General features: G+C 36.6%; 1 protein-coding gene across 18 annotated transcripts in view; it reads right to left on the bottom strand.

Moving 5' to 3' along the window:
- The window catches only part of MGA (MAX dimerization protein MGA), a 165,027-nt gene that overhangs the window by 49,282 nt on the left and 94,013 nt on the right, over positions 1–21,732 (bottom strand). For all 18 annotated transcript variants that reach the window (XM_078079497.1, XM_078079496.1, XM_078079498.1 and 15 more), the window contains exons 3-9: positions 17,951–18,899; positions 17,093–17,171; positions 16,877–16,972; positions 8,183–8,314; positions 7,677–7,781; positions 5,809–6,470; positions 4,405–4,750 (exon numbers count right to left, since the gene is read on the bottom strand). In XM_078079497.1, coding sequence (XP_077935623.1) covers positions 4,405–4,750; positions 5,809–6,470; positions 7,677–7,781; positions 8,183–8,314; positions 16,877–16,972; positions 17,093–17,171; positions 17,951–18,899 — 2,369 coding nt within the window. The remainder of the gene's footprint in view (positions 1–4,404; positions 4,751–5,808; positions 6,471–7,676; positions 7,782–8,182; positions 8,315–16,876; positions 16,973–17,092; positions 17,172–17,950; positions 18,900–21,732) is intronic.

Genomic DNA, 21,732 nt, shown 5'->3' on the forward strand with positions numbered 1-21,732 from the left:
ATTTCTTCCTTAAATGTTTGCAAATTCACCAGTGAAGGCATCTGGACCTAGAGTCATTACTGTGGAGTATTTCACTACAAGTTCATATGTATAGGGGTTAAGCAAGTACTTATTTCTTCTTGAGTGAGTCTGGTAGCTTTGTGTCTAACAAAGTATTTGTCCATTTCATCTGTCTAATTTATTGGCATTAAACTGTTCTCTATTAACCTTTGGATGTCTGTAGTAATGTCAATTTTCATTCCTGATATTGGTAATTTGTGTGTTCTCCTTTTTTCCTAATCAGGTATCAATTTTATTTTCTTCCCTTTACATAGTTAACTTGTAGATAGAGACAAGTCTCCAACAAAACTCTAAGTGGGCTTAAGAAAGCAGAAATGTCATGTTTTATCCTTTCTCTTGGTACCACCCATAGTAGCTAAGCACAGTGCCTTTACATTAGCAGCAGTATTTTTTTTTTTTACATACAAAAGGGTAAACAGATGATCAGGTGAAGGCTAAATATCAAAAATCATATTTTATACAATAGAAAAAAAAACATGAAGACTTTCAAGTCAGAAAAACTTGGGTTCAAATCTCTACCACTCCCTTAAAACCAAGTTGACCTTGGGGAACAAGTTACATAAACTCTCTAAGCAAACAATTAGTGCAGCATTTGTAAAATGGAGAAGCCCTTTTATAACAGGTTTTAAGATTTAAATGGTATAACCCTCATAGAGTGCTCTGCATAAAGAGGGATAACCAAGAGACCATGAAAAGATGCACAACATCACTCATCATCAGGGAAATGCAAATCAAAACTATAATGAGATATCACCTCACACCTGTCAGAATGGCTAAAATCAAAAACACAAGAAACAACAAGTGTTGAAGACAATGTGGGGGAAGAAAGGAACCCTCTTGCACTGTTGCTGGGAATGTAAACTGGTGCAGCCACTCTGGAAAACAGTATGGAGGTTCCTCAAAAAGTTAAAAATAGAACTACCCTATGATCCAGGAATCACACTACTGGATATTTACCCAAAAACTACAGAAACACTAAATCAAAGGGATCCATGCACCCCTACGTTAATGGCAGCACTATTTACAATAGCCAAATTATGAAAACAGCCCAAGTGTCCACTGACTGATGAATGGATAAAGAAGATGTGGTATATATATACAATGGAGTATTATTCAGCCATAAGAAAAAATGAAATCTTGCCATTTCCAATGACATGGATGGAGCTAGACAGTATATTGCTAAGTGAAACCAGTCATTCAGAGGAAGACAAATACCATATGATCTCACTCACATGTGGAATTTAAGAAACAAATGAGCAAAAAAGAAAACAAAAAAGACAAGCCAAGAAACAGACGCTTAACTATAGAGAACAAACAGATGGTTATCAGAGGGGAAGTTTGGGGGAAAGGAAATAGGGGATGGGATTAAAGAGTACTCTTAATCAAGAGTACACTTAAAAATTAATTTTTTAAATCAGTGTTAATTACTGATGATGATGATCTCTTTGACATCAAATTGATTTTAAATCCTTCCTAAGCAAAGTGGTTTCTCTTTAAAAGAGATCAGAATATCTTCTTTATTCTTAATGCTACAAATGTCAGAAACATGTGTCTAGATAGAATCTTCTTAGAGTTACTATTGCCTGCTATTCAGGGGACCCTTTAAAACTGAAATTTCATGTCCTTTGGGGATACTTTTTCCATCATTTGAGTATTTCCTCTTTCATTTTCTTACCTCTACAACTTCTCTAAATCAATCTTTTTCTCTCACCTACCTTTTTTCAAAACAGACTAAAAGATTTCTTCATCTTCTTCCAGTTTTTATGTCTATTTTTGTTTGGTTTTGGTTTCAGCAACATTTTTGCCTCCAAGAATTCTTCCCTATTTCTGTTCCTTTTCCATAGCAGTCATAACAAAAATATATTCCTTCCTTTCCTCATCTTCCCTAACAGTACAAGAAAACTGATGGCTCCTAGAGCACAGTAAGACATGTTTTTTATAATGGTCTAGTATCAGTGAGAAAAACAAAAACTACTTTGATAATTGGCTAGCTTTTGGAGTTAATTCAGGTCAAGAATAAGACACGGGGTAAATACACTTAAGCAAAAAAGCAAATTAATAAAGCCTAACAGATACATACTTTTCATACTTACATGGCTTCTGTAACTTATTCTTGTTACTTTGAAATGGAAAAGTATTGCTTTAAAGTGCAAAATGGGAAAAAACTCAGGAGATACACAGAACTAAACTAATAATTTTCTATTTTATTTCATTTTAAACCTTTTAAATCTTATTTATATAAAGATCGTTTAGGTATATGGAGGCAATATCTTATTTAAACACTGAAATAGCAATTAGAATAGCCTGGCACTGATCACAAAATAGCAGAAACCAGAAACAGGCACAGACATAAATATTTTTCAATTTACTAAATGACAGGTGACATTTTAAGCCAGTAGGTAAAGTATTTCTTCACAGTAAGTCATGGTAAAACTGCCTAGCCATATTAGAAAGAAAAGATTCCCTACTACAAATTTCACACCAAATAAATTCCAGATCATATTATTTATTTTAAGCCCATTTATTAATCTAATTAGTATTTTTTTAAATCTTGCAGATAAAGACATTCTAAGCAAGACTCCAAAGACAGAAACCATAAAATTTTTTTTAAAAAGACCACTAGACTTAACCATCCCTGCTTTTTCCTTTTTCAGAGCAAATGAGAGAACAGGGAAGGACTATTAACAAAACTAAAATATAAATTACAAAATTATAACCTGTGAAAAATGAAGCTCTTGGAAATGTAGGGAAAGGGGTGCCTGGGTGGCTCAGCCAGTTAAGCGGCTGCCTTTGGCTCAGGTCATGATCTTAGGGTCCTGGGATCGAGCCCCACATCAGGCTCCCTGCTCAGCGGGAAGCTTGCTTCTCCCTCTGCCTGCCGCTCACCCTGCCTGTGCTCGCTCTCTCTCTCTCTGTCAAATAAATAAATGAAATCTTAAAAGAAATGTAGGGAAAAACACATGCAAAGAATTCAAAAAGTCAAATTTACAGAAGAAAGTTTATGACAAATGGACAATCAACCTACTACTTGAAGAAATATAAATTTTAAAACAAAATATCAATTTCTGCCTATCAGTTGAACTATTCAGTGTTAAGAGTATAGAAAATCCAGCACTATCCAACTACTGGTAAATATGTACCTTGGTACAACCCTAGAAACATCTATAAACCTTCAAAGTGCTCTCACTGCCCCAGCAATTCCACTTTTAATAGCCTATCGTGAACATGGATGTTCATCACTGTACTGTTTATAATAAAGAAAATATAAAAAGGCTAAATGTCTGACCAAAAGGACTGTAATAATATGAAGCCATTAAAACTAAAATTATAATATAGGTCTATACTTGTTGATATGGAAAACAAAACATGACTTTATGATACCAAACTTCTAAAGGTTATGATACCACATACACACAGTTCCATTTCTATGTAAACATGTGTGTATACACACAACTGTATTAACAGAAAATCCTGGAAGAACATACACTGAAATATTAAACATCTACTATGACTGAAATAAGTATGTGGCAATCAACAGCAAATGTAAATATAAACTGCCAAAAAAGGAATATTAGTCTCCTAAACGAAGAAGCAAAAAAATCTTCAGTTGTAAGGGAAAAATATATTCAACGTTATTTGAACAAAATAAAAAGCTATAGTAGAAAGGAAAAAAATCAAGAATGATACAATATGTAATTTGGTGGGTCTACTTAATATTTTATCAAAAAGGAAAAATAAGCTTTTCAAAATAGTACATAATGCTTAACTCAGTTATGCCCTTATGTCCCCAAAACTCCAATCACCTGGTGAATGGCTCAAACCAGGACCAGAGGGTCTTGTTACAAATTTTTTTTTTTAGAAAATAATGAAATATATTAGCTGACTTGACTGTGATAATCATGTCACAATGTATACATATGCCAAATAGTCATGTTGTACACTTTAAACATATGCAAATTGTACCTGTCAATTATACCTCAATAAAAGCTGGGGGGGGGGGGAGGGAGTGATGGGTTATACTGATCATCTGCATATTCAAAGAACATGGGAAGAAAAGGGAGACAGAAAGATAGGTGAAGCTTCAAAGGCATTCTGGAAGTCCAAATGAGAGAATGATTCAAATGGAACACAAAAAAGCCATCTTCAAAAGAAAAATTACATTTAAAAAAGGTGTGTGTGTGTGCGTGCACACAAGCCACAAAGAAAGAACATTTAAGAAAAAGAATTTCTCAAAATTCTTACTAGACCACTGATTGAAGGATTAAAATAACAGTAATACTTGAAATAACCAAACTGTTCTAAAAAAATAAAACTATACACTTTTAACTCTCAATTAATACTCACTGTATTCTAGCTTCTTTCTCCTCTTTTTCTCTTTCAATTGTTCTTCCTCCTCCCTGATTCCCTCTTCTTCTTCTCTTTGCTCCTCTCCCAAAGCATCATAAAATACTGGATCACGATGAGCAGCTTTCCTCTGGAAATGCTTAGCTTTGGAGCCTCCTTTAACAAGAACCACCTTTCTTTTCAAACACGTGCAGCCAAACATGCAGTCTGGTCGGCGGCAGTGAGCAGGCTGGCGCTTTTCCAAAGCTAGACTGGAACACACGCAACCCAATCGACAGAAGTCATTGTTGCATGGAGGGGCTCGTTTCCTTATGATTGTGTGGATGGGTTTAGTTTTGAGAGACGCCTAAAGTTAAAATAAAAATTTGTAAATCTACTGAATTATGTCCCAACACCACCCACAACTTACAAGTCAAATACTAGTCTGCCTTTTTGGACTCTGAACACTCAGTACTAATAGCACAAGATTAGCAGTATATTTAAAGGATGGAACATAAATATAACCAGGATTCTGAACAATCTGCCTTTCTAAAGCATAGCACAGACAAGAGACTATTTAAATTAATTATGAGCCAGAATACCAATAGTGATGAATTTATTCTCAGTAGAAATCACACATAATGTTGAGTAAATGCAACAGAGTGTGTATGGCCTACAAAGCCTAAAATATTTACTGCCTGACCCTTTACGAAAATAGTTTGCTGACACCTGCTTTCCAGTAACTAATAAAAAGGGAATAGGATAATATGTACATAACAGTCTTTAGGGATGATTAATAATAAAGGACACATTGTGTATTTAATCCCAACATCTCATGATCTTCAGGTCTAGAATTTAGTCACATAATTTAAAAATGGAAGGTTAAGGCACAAAAATTTCATGACAAAAAAAAAAAAATTAGGCACATGCTGTTGTATCTTTTCACATGCACCAGAGGCTGCTAAGATAGGTAAATCAATAAGTGAAAAATTCTCAATATAAAATTTTATAAAACACAAAGGCTTTTTCTCCACAGGTTTGTAATTTTTAAAAATTTTCTGAAATGTAGTACCTTTTAAGGAGAACTTTCAAAGCGGTTTTAACAAGATTAGCAAACATACTTGCCCACATGCTAGAGAATGAAATTAGAGATTTTCAGAATGGCCAGCTGACTTTATACAAGGTGAAAGACTCCCAAAAGCACAACTGTACTGTCTCCCTCTACTGGCAGGAGGGGATCTACACTAAGATGTCTAGTTATAAAGAACAATACGGAAGACAAGACAATCTCCTTAATTATCCTATCAGGAAAGTAACTCAATGCCCCATCCTTCCGCCAAAAAGCCCATTCCCATTTCCCCTCACTAACCTAATTCTTTCCAACCATGAACTAATACACTTCTAAAAAAACCAAGAGATACTTACTTGAGCAGTAAGCAGCGTTGTTAAGGATACATCCGCTCGCTCTTCAGTGATATAGGTCCTTGGTTTTCCTTCCCAAAGTGCACAGTCTTCCAGGTCCATTAGCTTCACTTGAGATTTAGACAAGCCTGGAGGGCGAGTTCCCTGTTGCTGTTGCTGCTGCTGCTGGTGTGCCTGCCGCAAACTAATTTGCTTTGGAAATGTATTTTCATCTAAAGTTGGCACAACAAAGTTATTCACCTGATTTTCTGAGATGGTACTTGAAGAATTCTTGGCAACCTTATCTCCTGGAATCATATGAGCATGTTTCTGCTTTGGTGAAACAGGGTAGGGTAAAATGGATTTGTAAGATGATTTAGTTCGGCCACCAAAAGTTGCCTGTTTGTTTTGAGACTTTGCCTTTCGAGAAGCAGGGGGCACAGAATGAGGTTTCAAAGAGTAGGAGGTAGAAGGGGAAACGGCAGATTGTTTCTTTAGTACACTGTCAAGCGTTCGTACATAGCTGGTACTCTTGGTGGGAAGCTGGTATACCACAGGAGATGTGGGAGCATTAGAAGAGAAACCCATACTTGTTTCCATCAGCTTGCCTTCATTTTCCAAGTACTCATCTAGCTTATCACTGCAGAAAGCAGAACGGTTTTTCAGTGGACCTTCTGAATTTCCACCTAGAAATAAAGAGATGCAGATACTTATATATATGGCAGATCTTTAGATCTCTAGAAAAATACACTTAAAAAGGCCAAGAGTATTAAGTTATAAGCTACTGAATCTTCTAAATTGTCCCTCCTCAGAACATCGGAAAAATACGTAATATTAAACCAAGTGAAGAGATGGAATCATATATTCATTACATTAAAATCCCCCATTATCTAAAACCATCTCATTACATATATTTACATTAATTTTTGTGAAGTGCTAACAACAGTAATAATTAACATTAGGAGTCTACAACCTTTGACAACTTATGACCTTAGCAGAGAAACCACATTTAAGTAAAAACATAAGAGCAAAAAATATACTTAAGTCAAACCTCAACAGAACACCAAGAGATTATTTAAAAGACTGTAGTACCTGGACTCTGATGTAAAACACACAGACACAAAAAAGAGGAGTATAAAATTTAGTTTTTAAAGAGTGAAAAAGCAAATGTAGTAGACAAGCATTATACTATTATTATACTATTATACTATTATAACACTGTACAAAGATTCAAAGATGAGAAAAACTATTTTGGATACATGGTAAATTTATCTGGCTAGAATGTAAACTGCAAATAAGTGCAGTAGGAAAAGCACTAAGAAAGGAGACCAACAGGCATACAGTCACAACATTTGGGTTAGAAGTTTACTTGGAAGTGTAATGCTGTCAGGAATCACTCTACAACTCTGAAGTATACAGTTCTGAAATAATACTTGAGAATGATGCTTATGATAACTAGAGGAGTGGGGAGCCCAGGTGGCTCAGTTAAGCATCCAACTCTCGATTTCGGCTCAGGTCATGATCTCAGGGTTGTGAGATCGAGCCCCACATCAGGCTCTGCACTGGGCATGGAACCTGCTTAAGATTCTTTCTCCCTCTCCCTCTGTGTCCCCCCACCACCCACAAAAACTAAAAAATGAAAATGAAAAAAATAACTGTAGGAGTAACAGAAAGGAAGTACAATTAAAAAAGGGTTCAGGGATTATTCAAGCCTGACATGGTTAGGGATATGGAACATAGGGAATGAACAGACATTGGCAAGACAATTATTTTCCATTTATTTTAAGGCATGCAAAGAAGAGATGAAGAAAAACAACCAAAACTTACTTTTAACAAAAGGCTTTGGCCACATGTTTCAGACCACATTTACAACTTTTTAAAAAGCTGATTACCTTCACTCCTAGATGCAGAAGCACTATGAAACTTTCCCCTCCATCCCTTGATTTTGGTGAAGTCATTGGTCTTCCCTGTCCTAGAAACAAAGGGAAACCCAGCATCTATAAAAGAAAAAGTAAATGAGATGACCAAAATTCAAGCCAGCTAATATTTAATATCTAATTATTAAAACTTATTCTAAAATGTATAAATCAGAGTGCCTGGGTGGCTCAGTTGGTTAAGCAACTGCCTTTGGCTCAGGTCATGATCCCGGAGTCCTGGGATCGAGTCCCACAGCAGGGAGCCCGCTTCTCCCTCTGACCCTCTCCCCTCTCATGCTGTTTCTCTCTCTTTCTCTCTCAAATAAATAAAATCTTTAAAAAAAAAAAAATTAAAATGTATAAGTCATTAAGACTATGCCACTAGGCAAAAAAATCTACCTTAGAATATCCTAAATGTCTCTAACAAAGGTAGTTTTTTTATTTATAACACAACTTTGACTTTACAAATACTACACACTCACCAGGAGAGGCAGGGTTGGTTCCCGTAAGGTTCCAGAAAGGAAAGCTAGTGGCTGGAGCCAAAGGTAGCTGTACTCCCAAATACTTAAGATCAATGCTCATTGTCGGATCCACTGAATTCAATTTTAAGCCCACTACAAGGAAAGAGAACCACAAATTACATTGGTTTTTTTTTTTTTTTTAAACTTTTGAGGTGTGGGGAGAGGGTACAGGACAGAGTGGAGAGCAGAAAATAAAAATAGAAAGTGGCAGAGGGATTTTAAGGTGACCCCATGATTCTCACCTCCTGATATTACGTATTTCTGTAATCCTCCCTCCTCCGCTTCCCTTGATTGTGGATAGGGCCTGTGCTTTATTTCTAGCATACAAAAAGTGGCCAAAGGGATGGGATGTACATGATTTGGTGTAAGTGATAATATGAGTGCATGTATCACCCATCTTGCTAAAGCTGCAAGGGTATAAATTCTGCCAACAACCTGAGGGAACCTGGAAGCAGAATCCTCCCCAGTCAAGCCTCTGAGGAGAAACCAGACCTGACATCTTGACTGAAGCACTGTGAGACATAAAGCAGAGAACCCAGTTAAGCCATGCCCAAACTCCCAATCCAAAGAAAACGAGACAGTATGTATCTTCAGTTTATGGTAATTTGTTAAGCAACAATGGATAACTAATACATAAACAGAGAAGAATTAAGATCCTTTGTGATCCAGAGACTTTCTAGAACATTTAATACAAATTTGCCATAGACTAAGGCTTCTGGCCCGAATTATGGTTCCTAATTCCCTAATAATTATTAGTGATATTTATGGTTAATTGAACCTTAAATATAACTTATTTGTAGATTAAGAGGTAATCTTTTGGGAAAGTATTTACTTAACATATCCTTTTACAGCTTTTGGTGGGTTTTTTTCCCCTTAACATTTTACAACTGAGATTTGTCTATGTTGACAGATTTATCTCTGGATCATTTATTTCACCACTATACACTACTCCAGATTATGAATATATAGTACTCCCAATTTATTCACCATTCTTCTACAGATGAGAATTAGGTTGTTTCCTATTTTTCTTTTTAATTTTTTGAGTATAGCTGACACACAGTGTTAAAATACCACTGACTATATTCCTTATGCTGTACCTTTCATTCCTGTGACTTACTCATTCCCTAACTGGAAGCCTGTTATCACCCAGCTCCCTTCACCCATTTTAGTTTTTTCCTATTTTTAATAATTACAAGCAATGCTCCAGTGTAATTATTCATTGTGTACAATGTGCATCACATATGTGATGTGTGAGAGCTTCTCTAGTGCATTTAGCTTTTCCTTGTGACATTTAACCAGGAATTGAATTGCTATATATTGGGGTATGTTCATGTTCAAATTGTATTGGATATTGTGAGTGCTCGACATATTTGTGGCTGCCCAAAATATTCCAACACCCTTCCCCCAGCTGTTACTTTTCTCCATTATAACTCCAACCTCTGCAAGGTGGGTGTTAGGAAAAATTCATTTTCCACCTTCCCTTGCAGTTTATGTGCAGACATGTAACACAGGTTTTGCCAATCAGCTATACCCATGAAAGACTTCAATTTGGGAAAGAGCACCATGAAGGGATACTACGCAGAACTGTGTGAACAAGGGTGACGGTGTTTGGCCAAGTAAAGAATTTTTAGAGGCAGAAGTAACCAAGGTCCTAGCTCTACATATACTGTGTGCAATGTCCATATTAAAATGGTGGTGATTGTCCAGTGTTGTGGGACCGCCTGTATGAGCATTCAACAAAAGTAATGTGGGCATTTTTCTGACTGCACAGTCCCAGAGTGTGTTTTTCTGGCTTTTCAGGAGATTGTGTAAGTCATCTAATACTCTTTAATAAATTTATTTTCTATTTCGTCTGTACAGTCTGGTATTTACTAAGAAGTTTAATGATACACTTAGTTATTATGAATCCTTCTTGTATAATGGCACATAAAATGATTAATTAGGGGTACCTGGGTGGCTTAGTCAGTTAAGTGTCTGCCTTTGGCTCGGGTCAGTCCTGGGATCAAGGCCCCCCACCCCACCCCCGTCGGGCTCCCTGCTCAGTGGGGAGCATGCTTCTCCCTCTCCCTCTACTGCTCCCCCTGCTTGTGCGTGCTCTGTCAAATAAATAAAATCTTTTAAAAAATGATAATTATACAAAAAACTGGGATAAACCTGAGGCTGCTTGTAGCTGGAGACAACCAGCTCTACAGTTATTAACCAAATGAGCCACCCAGACACCCCAAAAATAAAATCTTTTAAGCAAGTAATTCTTTCCTCATGTTTCCAATCAATCAGGTAAAAATACAATTGGAAGTCAAAACAACTGGTTTCTATCTTGTATTTGGGCTAAATTTCTCATGGCCTTCACTTCCTCATCAATTAAAATATTAATCCACCACACCGGGTTTTATGTTTTAAGAATTTATTGTACCTTCTCTATGAAATACTCTGTAATACAGATGGTAATAGAGATAAAAGACGTTTCCCAGACCTCAAGGAACTTTAGTGTTATTTTCCCAACTGACTCATTAGAAGTTATAATGGCGTAAATAAGTCCCAAGAGAGGTAAGCAAAAAGAAGTAACACTCGAAAAGCCCAAGGGAATGTGGTAAAATTTTACTGAGTATGTAATTCTTAAATTAGAATAAGTAGAATTAACTAGGAAAGGTGGGAAGGGATAGCAGAGTGGAACCACAAAGCAATATACTCAGAAATTCAAGTGAGAACTGAATCCTAAATAAAGGATAAAATAAGATATTCTAGTGCTTTGAGAAGAGAAAAATACTTATTATTGACCAAAAAATGCCAGAACAGCTGCCTACATAGATGATAAAAAAAAGGAATTAAGTTGATAAAAAATGTACCCGTATGTAGACCTACAAACTCTAGACCCCACACAATCAAATTTAGAGACTGTTTTTCCTATTTGCTTGTCTGTGTTTACTTGTATTTTAAACTTCCACTTTCCCCCAAAAGTGAAAGCAAGTTCTAAAAACAACAAAAAGATGAAATTTATTTTAAATATACCTATCAATATTTTTAAAGCCATAAAAGTAGAAGTCAATGGCACATAAACCATGTTCAAAGTAATTCCCAATTTAGCTTATCTATACTATCCTGAAATGTTTGCCCTGCAAGAAAGTCCTTCCCCATTTAACACATACTAGAGAGACCTTAGACTTAGTTGGTTTCCTATGAATGAAGAGTAACTTGCAGAAAAGATAACTAAATAATTCGCAGAAAGCATATCCCCAAAAAACATAAAATCCTTTCCACATATGACGGTTTAAACTAAATTATAACTTCTAAATGCTTTTACCTTTTCACCAGATTAGGAACTACTTCTTAAAAACATATTATCACACCATTACAAAAAAAAGACTCCTAAAGATAGAACTGAAAAAAAGATACACTTCAGGTTCAAAGGCAGACTCACCATAGTTTAAAAAAAAAAAAAAAAAAAACGCCTGGGATGCCTGGGTGGTTCAGTTGATTAAGCATCAACTGACTCTTGGCTTTGGCTCAGTCATAATCTCAGGGTCATGAGACTGCGCCCCCAATCGGCTCCACACTGGGCATGGAGCCTGCTTGAAATTCTCTCCCCCCCCTTTGCTCCTCCCCCTGCCTGTGCGCATGTGCGCACCAGCGCGCTCGCGCTCTCTCTAAAAAATAAAGCATTTTAAAAAATGCCTGCCCCAGCTAAACACACTAAAATATAAAGGACCCACAAAAACACATTCAAGAGGAATAAACTCCTATGTAACTAACCAGCACAGAACAGAAAAGCAAATATATATAAAACAGAAAAGCTCCAGGTAACCGTCAATTTAACACTACGCTCAGTATATTTTTTAACTAAAAATTGTCACAGAGCTCTAGAAAGATGGCCATAAAGGAATTTAACATTATAACTGACAAAAGTTCATTAGTGATATAATAGACAGGTTGCAACAACTTTACAGTACAATGTGAAGCGACGTAAGTCAATCAGAGAACACAAATACCATGTATTTTCACTCATACGTGGAATTTAAGAAACAAAACAAATGAACAAAGAGAAACAAATGAAGAAACAGACTCTTAATTATAGAGAACAAACTGATGGTCACCAGAGGGGAGAGGAGTGGGGGGGTGGGGGACATAGGGGATGGGGATTAAGGTGTGTACTGTGATAAGCACTGGGTGATGTATGGAATTGATATATCACTATACTGTACATCGGAACCTAATATAACTGTATGTTAACTAACTGGAATTAAAATAAACACTTTTTTTTTTTTTAAGATTTTATTTATTTATTTGACAGAGAGAGCGAGAGAGCACAAGCAGGGGGAGCAGGAGAAGGAGAGAGAGAAGCGGGCTTCTCGCCGAGGAAGGAGCCCGATGCAGGGCTCGATCCCAGGACCCTGGGATCATGACCTGAGCCAAAGGCAGATGCTTAACCATCTGAGCCACCCAGGCGCCCCCTAAAATAAAAACTTTTTAAAAATTTGGGGAAAAAGGTAACTCTCTGGTGCAGAGAAATTCCTATTAATTTATGCTCATACTCCACCTCAAGAAAGTGGAGCATAACTTCCCACTCACTAAATATGGACTACCCAGTAACTTCCTTCCAAAGAGTACAGCATGGAAAGGTCAGTGATAAATCATGTTGATAAAATGTACCCTTGATACAATGGGATGAGAATGACATTCCACCTCTGTGATCTTCCTCTTATGAACATATAACCTCAGTCTAACCTTGAGAAAAACATCAGATGAAACTCAACTGAGAGACATTCTACAAAATATCTGACCAGTACTCCTCAAAATTGTCAAGGTCATTAAAAATTTAAAAATTTGAGTAAACAGGGCGCCTGGGTGGCTCAGTTGGTTGAGCAACTGCCTTTGGCTTGGATCATGATCCTGGAGTCCCGGGATCGAGTTCCGTGTTGGGCTCCCTGCTCAGTGGGGAGTCTGCTTCTCCCTCTGGCTCTCCCCCCCTCTCATCTATCATTCTCTCTCAATAAATAAATTAAAATCTTAAAAAAAAAATTTTTTTTTTTTTAGTTAACTGTCCCAGCCAAGAGGATCCTAAGGAGACATGACTACTAAATGTGATTTCCTAGATGGAATCCTGGAACAAAAAAAGTAAGGGAATCTGAATGGACCTCAGTTAATATTAATATATAAGGGGCGCCTGGGTGGCTCCCGTCGTTAAGCATCTGCCTTCGGCTCAGGTCATGATCCCAGGGTCCTGGGATAGAGCCCTGCATCGGGCTCCCTGCTCAGCGGGAACCCTGCTTCTACCTCTCCCACTCCCCCTGCTTGTACTTCCTCTCTCACTGTCTCTGTCAAATAAATAAAATTTTTTAAAAATATATTAATATATCAATATTGTCTCACTAACTGTAACAAATACACTAATGTTAGATGTTAATAATAAGGGAAACAGAATGAAGAGTATATGGGAACTCTACTACGTTCCCAATTTTTCTACAAACCTAAAACTTAGCTAAAATAAAAAAATTTTAGGGATGCCTGGGTGGCTCAATCATTAAGCATCGGCCTTCAGCTCAGGTCATGATCCCAGGGTCCTGGGGTAAAGCCCTGCATCTGGCTCCCTGCTCAGCGGGGACTCTGCTTCTTCCTCTCTCCCCGTCTCTCCCCCCCATACCCCCCCCATGTGTGCTCTCTCTCTCTCAAGTAAATAAATCTTTTTAAAAAATTTTTAAATTGACATAGAATTCACTTGGTAGCAGTGAAGTAGAAATGCTTCTACGAAAATACCTTCAGAGTTCAAAAACAGATGATAATTTCAGGTTGATAGGAAATAAATCAATCTGGATGTAGTAAAGGTAGTACAGGAGACAGAAAAAAATATAGTTCTGTGGAAAACAAAATTAAGATTCTTATTTTATTTTAGCAACAAGACTACCACCACCAGTAAAAACACTTCCTCAGGCTTAACATTTCTTCCACAACTTCAAAGCAAGCTCAAAAATCTTTTCAAGTTTTTTGAGTTTCCAGCTCAAAGATTTTTAAGTGCTTATATTCTAAAAAACAATGTAACTCCACAATTAACAGAAAAGCAAAGAAATATGACATTATTGGAGTAAAATTTAACAAATTATTTCAATCATCAATTTTTAGAGAGGGACCTTAAAGGGACACCTGTGATTGGGATCACTCAGTTACTACAAATACTTAGCCAGTGTAACTTATTTTTCTGAAATTCTAAGTCTTAACAAAGGTTGAGGAGTGAAGGGATATCTGCCAAAACAAAACAGAGAGAAAAACCCAAAACAGATCTCTACCTCACACCTTATGAATAGTACCTTATGAATTACAGATTTAACTGGGTTTTTTTTGGTTTTTGGTTTTTTTTTTTTTTTTTTAAATAAAACTATGTGGGGCGGCTGGGTGGCTCAGTTGGTTGAGTGTCCAACTCTTAATTTCAGCTGAGGTCATGATCGTGGGGTCCTGGGATTGAGCCCCATGTCTGATTCCACACTCAGCGCAGTATGCTTATCCCCTCTGTTTCTATCCCCACTTGCACTCTCTAAGTAAATAAAATCTTTTAAAAAATATAAAACTATGTAAGAATACAGTTGAATTAATTTTAACAACATGAAGATTAAGTAAAAACTTGTACATGACACCAAATGCAGAATCCGTATAGCAGATGAAAACTGATGGTTCACCCACATTTTGTTTGGCTCAGTGTTTAAAGCTTCGCCCAAAAGACTAGTATCAGCTTCTACCACTTAGAAATTGAGCATCTTTACATAAAAATGCTGACTTCAGTTTTTACTGAACAATGAGAATTTCTGAAAATACTGGGCCAACCTTCCCATATGACAATAATCCACAGATGTGATTGCCCCTTTAGAAGAGGCACCTGTGCTCCAGCCTGCCAGAGTCCAACCTCGTACACAAAACCAGGCTAATTTTATTTGGCTACCTGCTTAGTTTCCAGGAGCATTTGACTTTGAACCACAATTACGCAGAGGAAAAAGTTAGATTTGACTACAATGTATGTAGGAGAAGGAAAAAACAAACTCAAACCTTAACCAGCCAGGAAATAATAGGCAAACAAACCAAAGCAAAAAGACCAGCAGGTCTGAACATATTTACCTCTAGAACTAAGACGGAAACAAAGGTAGGGATCAAGTTGAAAGATATTTACATATTATCAGAGTACATAACTAACAAAATATGGAAGTAGGAGGGAGAAAAAAAGATAAAGGAAAAATTAACTGATAGAGGTAAGAGAATATTATTAAAATAGCAGAAATGAAAGCTAACAATAAGCAATAATGTTATTTACTATTAAGACTATGATGTGACTGTAATTGTCCCATTACAATCCACAGTACCCCTCTAAGACCACACTGTCACACAAGCAGCCTCATATTAAAGCAAAAGTTCTTCAAGTATTACTAGCTGATTTAGAAACTGAATGATCATTTTATAAATCATTTTGTTAGCATATACTACTTAGACTCTCATATAAATGATCCATTATATAATGTAAATCAGCTCAACAATCCTTTGCGGGGGGGGGGGGGGGGGAACTGACTAATAGTCAAAAACTCAATAAACTACTCCAAAAAGCACACCTAAAATCAAATATACAAGAAACTAAAAACTGGGGCATGGTTTACAATCTCTCATTTACAGCAAGTGGCAACGTCAGTAGTTCCTATGATGGTAATAAGTATAGAGCAATCCCTCCTAATCTGCAGGGGATACATTTTAAGACCCACAGTGGATATATTCTAAGACCCTCAGTGGATGCCTGAAACCACCTAGTACCAAACCCTGATACACACACATACACACACACACACACACAATGTTTTTTCCTAGACATACATACTTATGATAAAGTTTATAAATTAGGGACAGTAAGAGAAAATAATAAAATAGATTATAATATATTACAATAAAAATTATGGAATGTGTGGTCTTTCTCAAAATATTATACTGTTCTTCTTGTGACGATATGAGATGATAAAATGCCTATGTGATAAAAATGAAGTAAGGTGAATGATGTAGGCGTTGTGACATAGTGTTAGGCTACTACCGGCCTTCTGACCATACGTCAGAAGTAGGACTAGTATAGATTTCAGTATTAAAATACAGGATTAAGCAACATAATCAAAGCCAAGATAATTTATTACAACAAAATAGAGATAATAGTGAAAATTTTAACTGACGTCCCAGGCAATACATGAAATACACAAAATATGTTTAGAGTCACACAATGAGAAAAGTATTCTATTTACACACTTACATATTACTAAGTAGGACCCCCCCACACAAAAAAAAGCACACAAAAACAAAAGCAACTAAAACTTAAAAATGAGAAATAGGGAAGAAAATACTTTATTATGATAGTTTTTAAATGTGTAAGATATTATGCTTCACAGAGACAATATCTTCAGAGTTGGAAATGTTTTTGTTATGATAAAAAAAAACAACCCTAGAGAAGCTTTTAAATTAAGAGAAAGAATCAGAGAAAAACACAAGCTGAGAGAGGCACTAAAAGAAATGAAATCAAGGATGCGGGGGGGAAGGAGGAAAAACAAAAATGGGTAAGGAGAACCGGGAAGGGAGAAAAGGGGAAAAAAGAGAAAAAAGAGAACAAAATTAAAAACTGGCTTGTATTTTTTTTTTTTTAAATATTACCTTCTTGAAGACCAGGATGTATCACCTGCTTATGCCGCAAGGCCTTCAAATCTTCTATCAATTCCTTTTCCAACTGGGAAATTCTTGCTCTGCAACCTACTCAGAAAACAAACAATAACAAAATAAGTTGCTATATACTAAGAAAAAGAAACACTGCATTTTTCACTTCTAGAGCCAAATCCCAAATATCTCTCCTTTTAAACTATTATATAATACCTGGGTCATTTGTGGTTGATGCCTGAAGACTACAGGGTTCTTCAGTTGTCCCATCAACTGCATGAATGTCAAGAGCTTCCTATATATAAAAAAAGAAAGAAGTTCCTATCACTTCTAGAAGTTTAAATGTAAACCAGGAACCTTTTTTTTCTGATTCGGTATTTTCTAAATGTTCTACATTAACAGCATTTCAATCAGAAGGGAAAAAGGCAAAAAAATCTGAATAGGCTCATATGCTCATAAAACTGTTTATGCCAATTTACGTACTGATTTCTTACAGCCTATGTAAAGACAGATTACTCAGCAATTAACAGAGAGGAAAAGACCAGCTAAAGAGAATTCAACCTCTCTGTAGCCAATTTAGAAATACCAGGCTTCTATAAAGATCTAAAAGAAAAATAATGTAGTTGGAGAGCTGCAGTAAAATAAACTATCTATGTGTGAGACAACAGAATTTCTAAGACAATATTAGTTCTCCAGTGGTATTCTGTTATTGTTGATGAAAATCAGAGGATGGGGTATTCTAAAATAGTCAAGTTTTCATGTATGTATGCCTTTTTAGAGTCCATAATGATGTAAATTCCAGTAAGATCCAACAATTTTTAAAATTCCAGCTAAATGCAGTTCAACAATCATGAACTGAAATCAAAGCAGACATTTAAATCCATTCAAACAAAATACCTTAAGTGGTGCCTGTTAATTAAACCAAACATTTTGGAGACACTCCCCTCCCTACACATACATCTTCACCTAGCAGGTGCATTCGAAAAAACAAGATTCTAAGTTAGTTATCAACCAGTATACAATTCCAGAATCACTATCTGACCTCCAAAGAAATGCTGAAAATGATAATCTTACCTTCGATTCAAAGGAAACAAAGAGAACACCATCCACGTCTTCCAGATCAGGCTTCACATCTGGAAAGGTACTCCCAGGACCCATAGGAGTGTTCTTTGTAGAAGTTAAAGATTTTCCTGTGTTTTTAGGTGGTCGCCCTGCCTTAGAGAGTTTCAATTTTCGCGGCCTTCCTCTTTTTCCAGGGACATTTGAAGGGGCATTCTGATTAGCATTCACAACCTTGGAGGCTGTTGAAATCTTAAGCACAGTTGTTCTCCTTCTGCCCAAGTCCTCTTTTCCTAAAAATGGGTCCCCAGCTGAACTCTTTGAACTGTCAGGTATTCTTTCTGTGTTAATGCTGTCAGATAGCTCAGGATATTTCCATTGAGGCTCTTTAAGTAAGGGATATTTCTGTACCACTCTGAGATCTGGTGAATGTTTTCTAAGACCATTTTCTGATTCCTTGCCTAAGCAGAAGCCAGTCTCATTGGAATTTTCAATGTACGTAGGCAAATAGTCTAATTCTGTCAATACAGAAGATTTATCCTTTCGAGATGTGGAAAGCATGTTATCAGGGAGCTCAGAAATCTTCACTGTACTTTTGGTGACAGCACAGGGCTCCAGATAGACTACTGGCATCTTTCCAGCGTCTAACTTGAACATTTTAGCTTGAGCAACACCTGATGGGCTATTTGGTAGCCATTTAGAAGACGGATGGTCAGCTTCTAGGTTATCAACTTTATTGTGCCTCTTTAGCTGTTTCTCTAGTATAGGATCATCATCACTGTTTGAGTATACATCTGTTTCCTCATCTGTCTCTTCCTGTTTTATAGTTACCCCTTCCGGGCACTCAGCAAGTTCGTATTCATAATCATCTACAGGCTCCTCTTTAATAACAACATTGAAGTTTCCATTCGGGTCTAATGGTGACACTACATGGGAACCGTCTTCAAAATTGTTGGCAACAAGACTGAAGAGACAGGGGAGGGAGGTTAAAAAGGGCAAAATTAAGGCTCAGGAGGAAAAAAAGAAAGACTGTTGGAAACCAAGTGACACATCAGATATCATGAGCCATTCTTCAAAAAACACTGTATAACTTAGCAAAGTTCTCAAAAGCAGTTTATCAACATCACACTTTTATCCTTTCCATCAATTTCTCATAAAAACTATATAAAGAGTAAGGTTTTAGTAAGTAACCTTATAACAAATAAAAAGAAAGATATAACACTTATTTACTAATGGTATTTTTCAAATAAACTCAATTTTGAAAGTCAGCTGGCAATGACCCAAAATCAAACTCTAGAACTAATCCACACACCAATTAACCACTAACAATAAAAAGCAAACAAGTGTCCATTACAACTAAGAATTGCAATAAACATCAGGAAAGGACTTTCAAACTGCCTGATCTGTTTTAATTGAGATAAAATTCATACAACATAAAACATAACTGGCTGGCTCAGTTGCTAGAGCATGCAACCCTTTATCTTGGGGTTATAAGCCCCACGATGGGTGCAGAAATTACTTAAAAATAAAATCTTTAAAAAAAACATAAAACATAACATTTTAACAATTTAAAAATGTACAGGCCAGTAGTTTCTTAGTATATTCACAATGTTGCTGCCAGGTGATTGTCAACTTTAAAATAGAAAATCTCGGGGCGCGTGGGTGGCTCAGTCATTAAGCGTCTGCCTTCAGCTCAGGTCATGATCCCAGGGTTCTGGGATCGAGTTCCACATCGGGCTCCCTGCTCCGCGGGAAGCCTGCTTCTCCCCCTCCCACTCCCTCTGCTTGTGTTCCCTCTCTCACTGTGTCTCTCTCTGTCAAATAAATAAATAAATCTTTAAAAAAAACAATAATAAATAAATAAAATAGAAAAACTCACTTTCAATGTAATGAATCCACCATTAATTCTTCCAAAATAAAAGGGGAGGGTAGTTGAAGGCAAGTACATACAACCCAGTTAAACTCAGTGTTTATAATTCATAAAAAAAAAAAAAATCATCTTTTTAGCTTCCCCCTCCTCCCAATTAACCACTGAAAACATATAAATTGTCCAATATAACTTGAGGACCTGTTAGAACTACTCACTAAACCAATTAAAGTCACTTGTCTTTGTAAAATTTTTCATTAATCTCAAATACACACAAAGCAACCCTAACAACAATGCGTAGTTACTCATTCCTTGCACAACTTAAGATCTTGACCTTACTCAAATCCTTCAATGGAGGACTTCCACTTCCAGTTAGAATGTGGAAGATCACAAAGACAATCAATTCTGTCAAAACAATTAGAAAACACTAGGTAAATTAAAACCCTTCTCTTCTTTAAAGACCTCAAAGACCTCTAGTCACAAGTCCAAATGAACTGAATTCTAGAGAGGGACCAGCCTTCTCCAGTTGGCCACAGATGAATACTGCTTTAAACCCTGAGTACCAGGACGCCTGGGTGGCTCAGTCGTTAAGCATCTGCCTTGGGCTCAGGTCATGATCCCAGGGTCCTGGAATCGAGCCCTACATCGGGCTCCCTGCTCCGCGGGAAGCCTGCTCCTCCCTCTCCCACTCCCCCTGCTTGTGTTCCCTCTCTCGCTGTGTGTGCCTCTCTGTCAAATAAATAAATAAGAGCTTTTAAAAATAAATAAATAGTAAATAAATAAATAAATAAAAACCCTGAGTACCATTTACATTGCCTGAAGCACAAGTGCACAAAGAAAAAAAGCAGTGATAGATAAAGGATCTTTAGTAAGATACAGAGAAATCAGTCAAACTTTCAATACCTGAGTGTGAGCAGACTAAAATCTAGAGAAGCCCAAAGAGAAAACTAGACCTCACTCCCACCAATTACCCTCCAGAGCACTTCCGCAGAATAAGCAGCAGTGATGCAGGAAGCTGGCCTGAAAACCAAGAACTTGTACTCTCCCACAACTTAGATTCCAAGTTCCCGTCGCAGAGGAGTCCAATTCCACCCCTAACACATCTGAAACATGAAGCTAAAATTTATTAAAGTAAATCACCTAGATGAAGGGTACAAAAAAAAAAAAAAGGTGTGTCAAATCTGTGGGACAACACCAAACGACCTAATATAGTACTAACTGCACTTCCTAAAAGGCATTTAGAAAGAAAGGAGAACATTTGGATAGAAAAATGAACAAAAATACCCCAAAAGTGAAAGATTTTAACCCACAGATCCAAGAATCTCAGCTAATACATAAGAGAATAAATAAAAAGAAAGTCAAACCTAGGCACATAAAGATCAGGCAGCCGAAAATTAAAGATCAAGAGAAAAGTCTTATAAACATCAGGAAAAAAGACACATTAGAGAAACAACAAGAACAGACTGACTACTCACAGGAAACAATGTAAGCCAGAAAACAATGGAATGATAGTATTGAAAGAGTACAGTACTGAAAGAGTCAACCTAATGTTCCAGATTACCAAAGAAGCCTTCAAAGATAGACAATTTTCAGACAGCTGAGAAAACTGAGACTGCACAAGAAATACTACCTCCTAAGATCAGAAACAAGGTAAGAACTTAGTTAGCTCTCACAACTTAGACTCAATTGTACTAGAGGTTCCACCAGGTGATCAGGAAAGAAAAGTAAATAAAAAACACCCAGATTGAAAAGGACAAAGTAAAATATTCTATTCAGAAATTTTCAGATGACATGATCTTGTATACAGAAAATCCTAAGGAAACCACTAAAAACCTACTGGAACTAATAAATGAGTTTAGCAAGAGTATCCAAGATCAATATACACAAAAAATGTTATTTCTACAAATGAGAAGTATCAAAAATGAAAGAA

The sequence above is a fragment of the Halichoerus grypus genome, chromosome 8 (assembly GCF_964656455.1).
Source record: "Halichoerus grypus chromosome 8, mHalGry1.hap1.1, whole genome shotgun sequence".
Classification (NCBI taxonomy): domain Eukaryota; kingdom Metazoa; phylum Chordata; class Mammalia; order Carnivora; family Phocidae; genus Halichoerus; species Halichoerus grypus.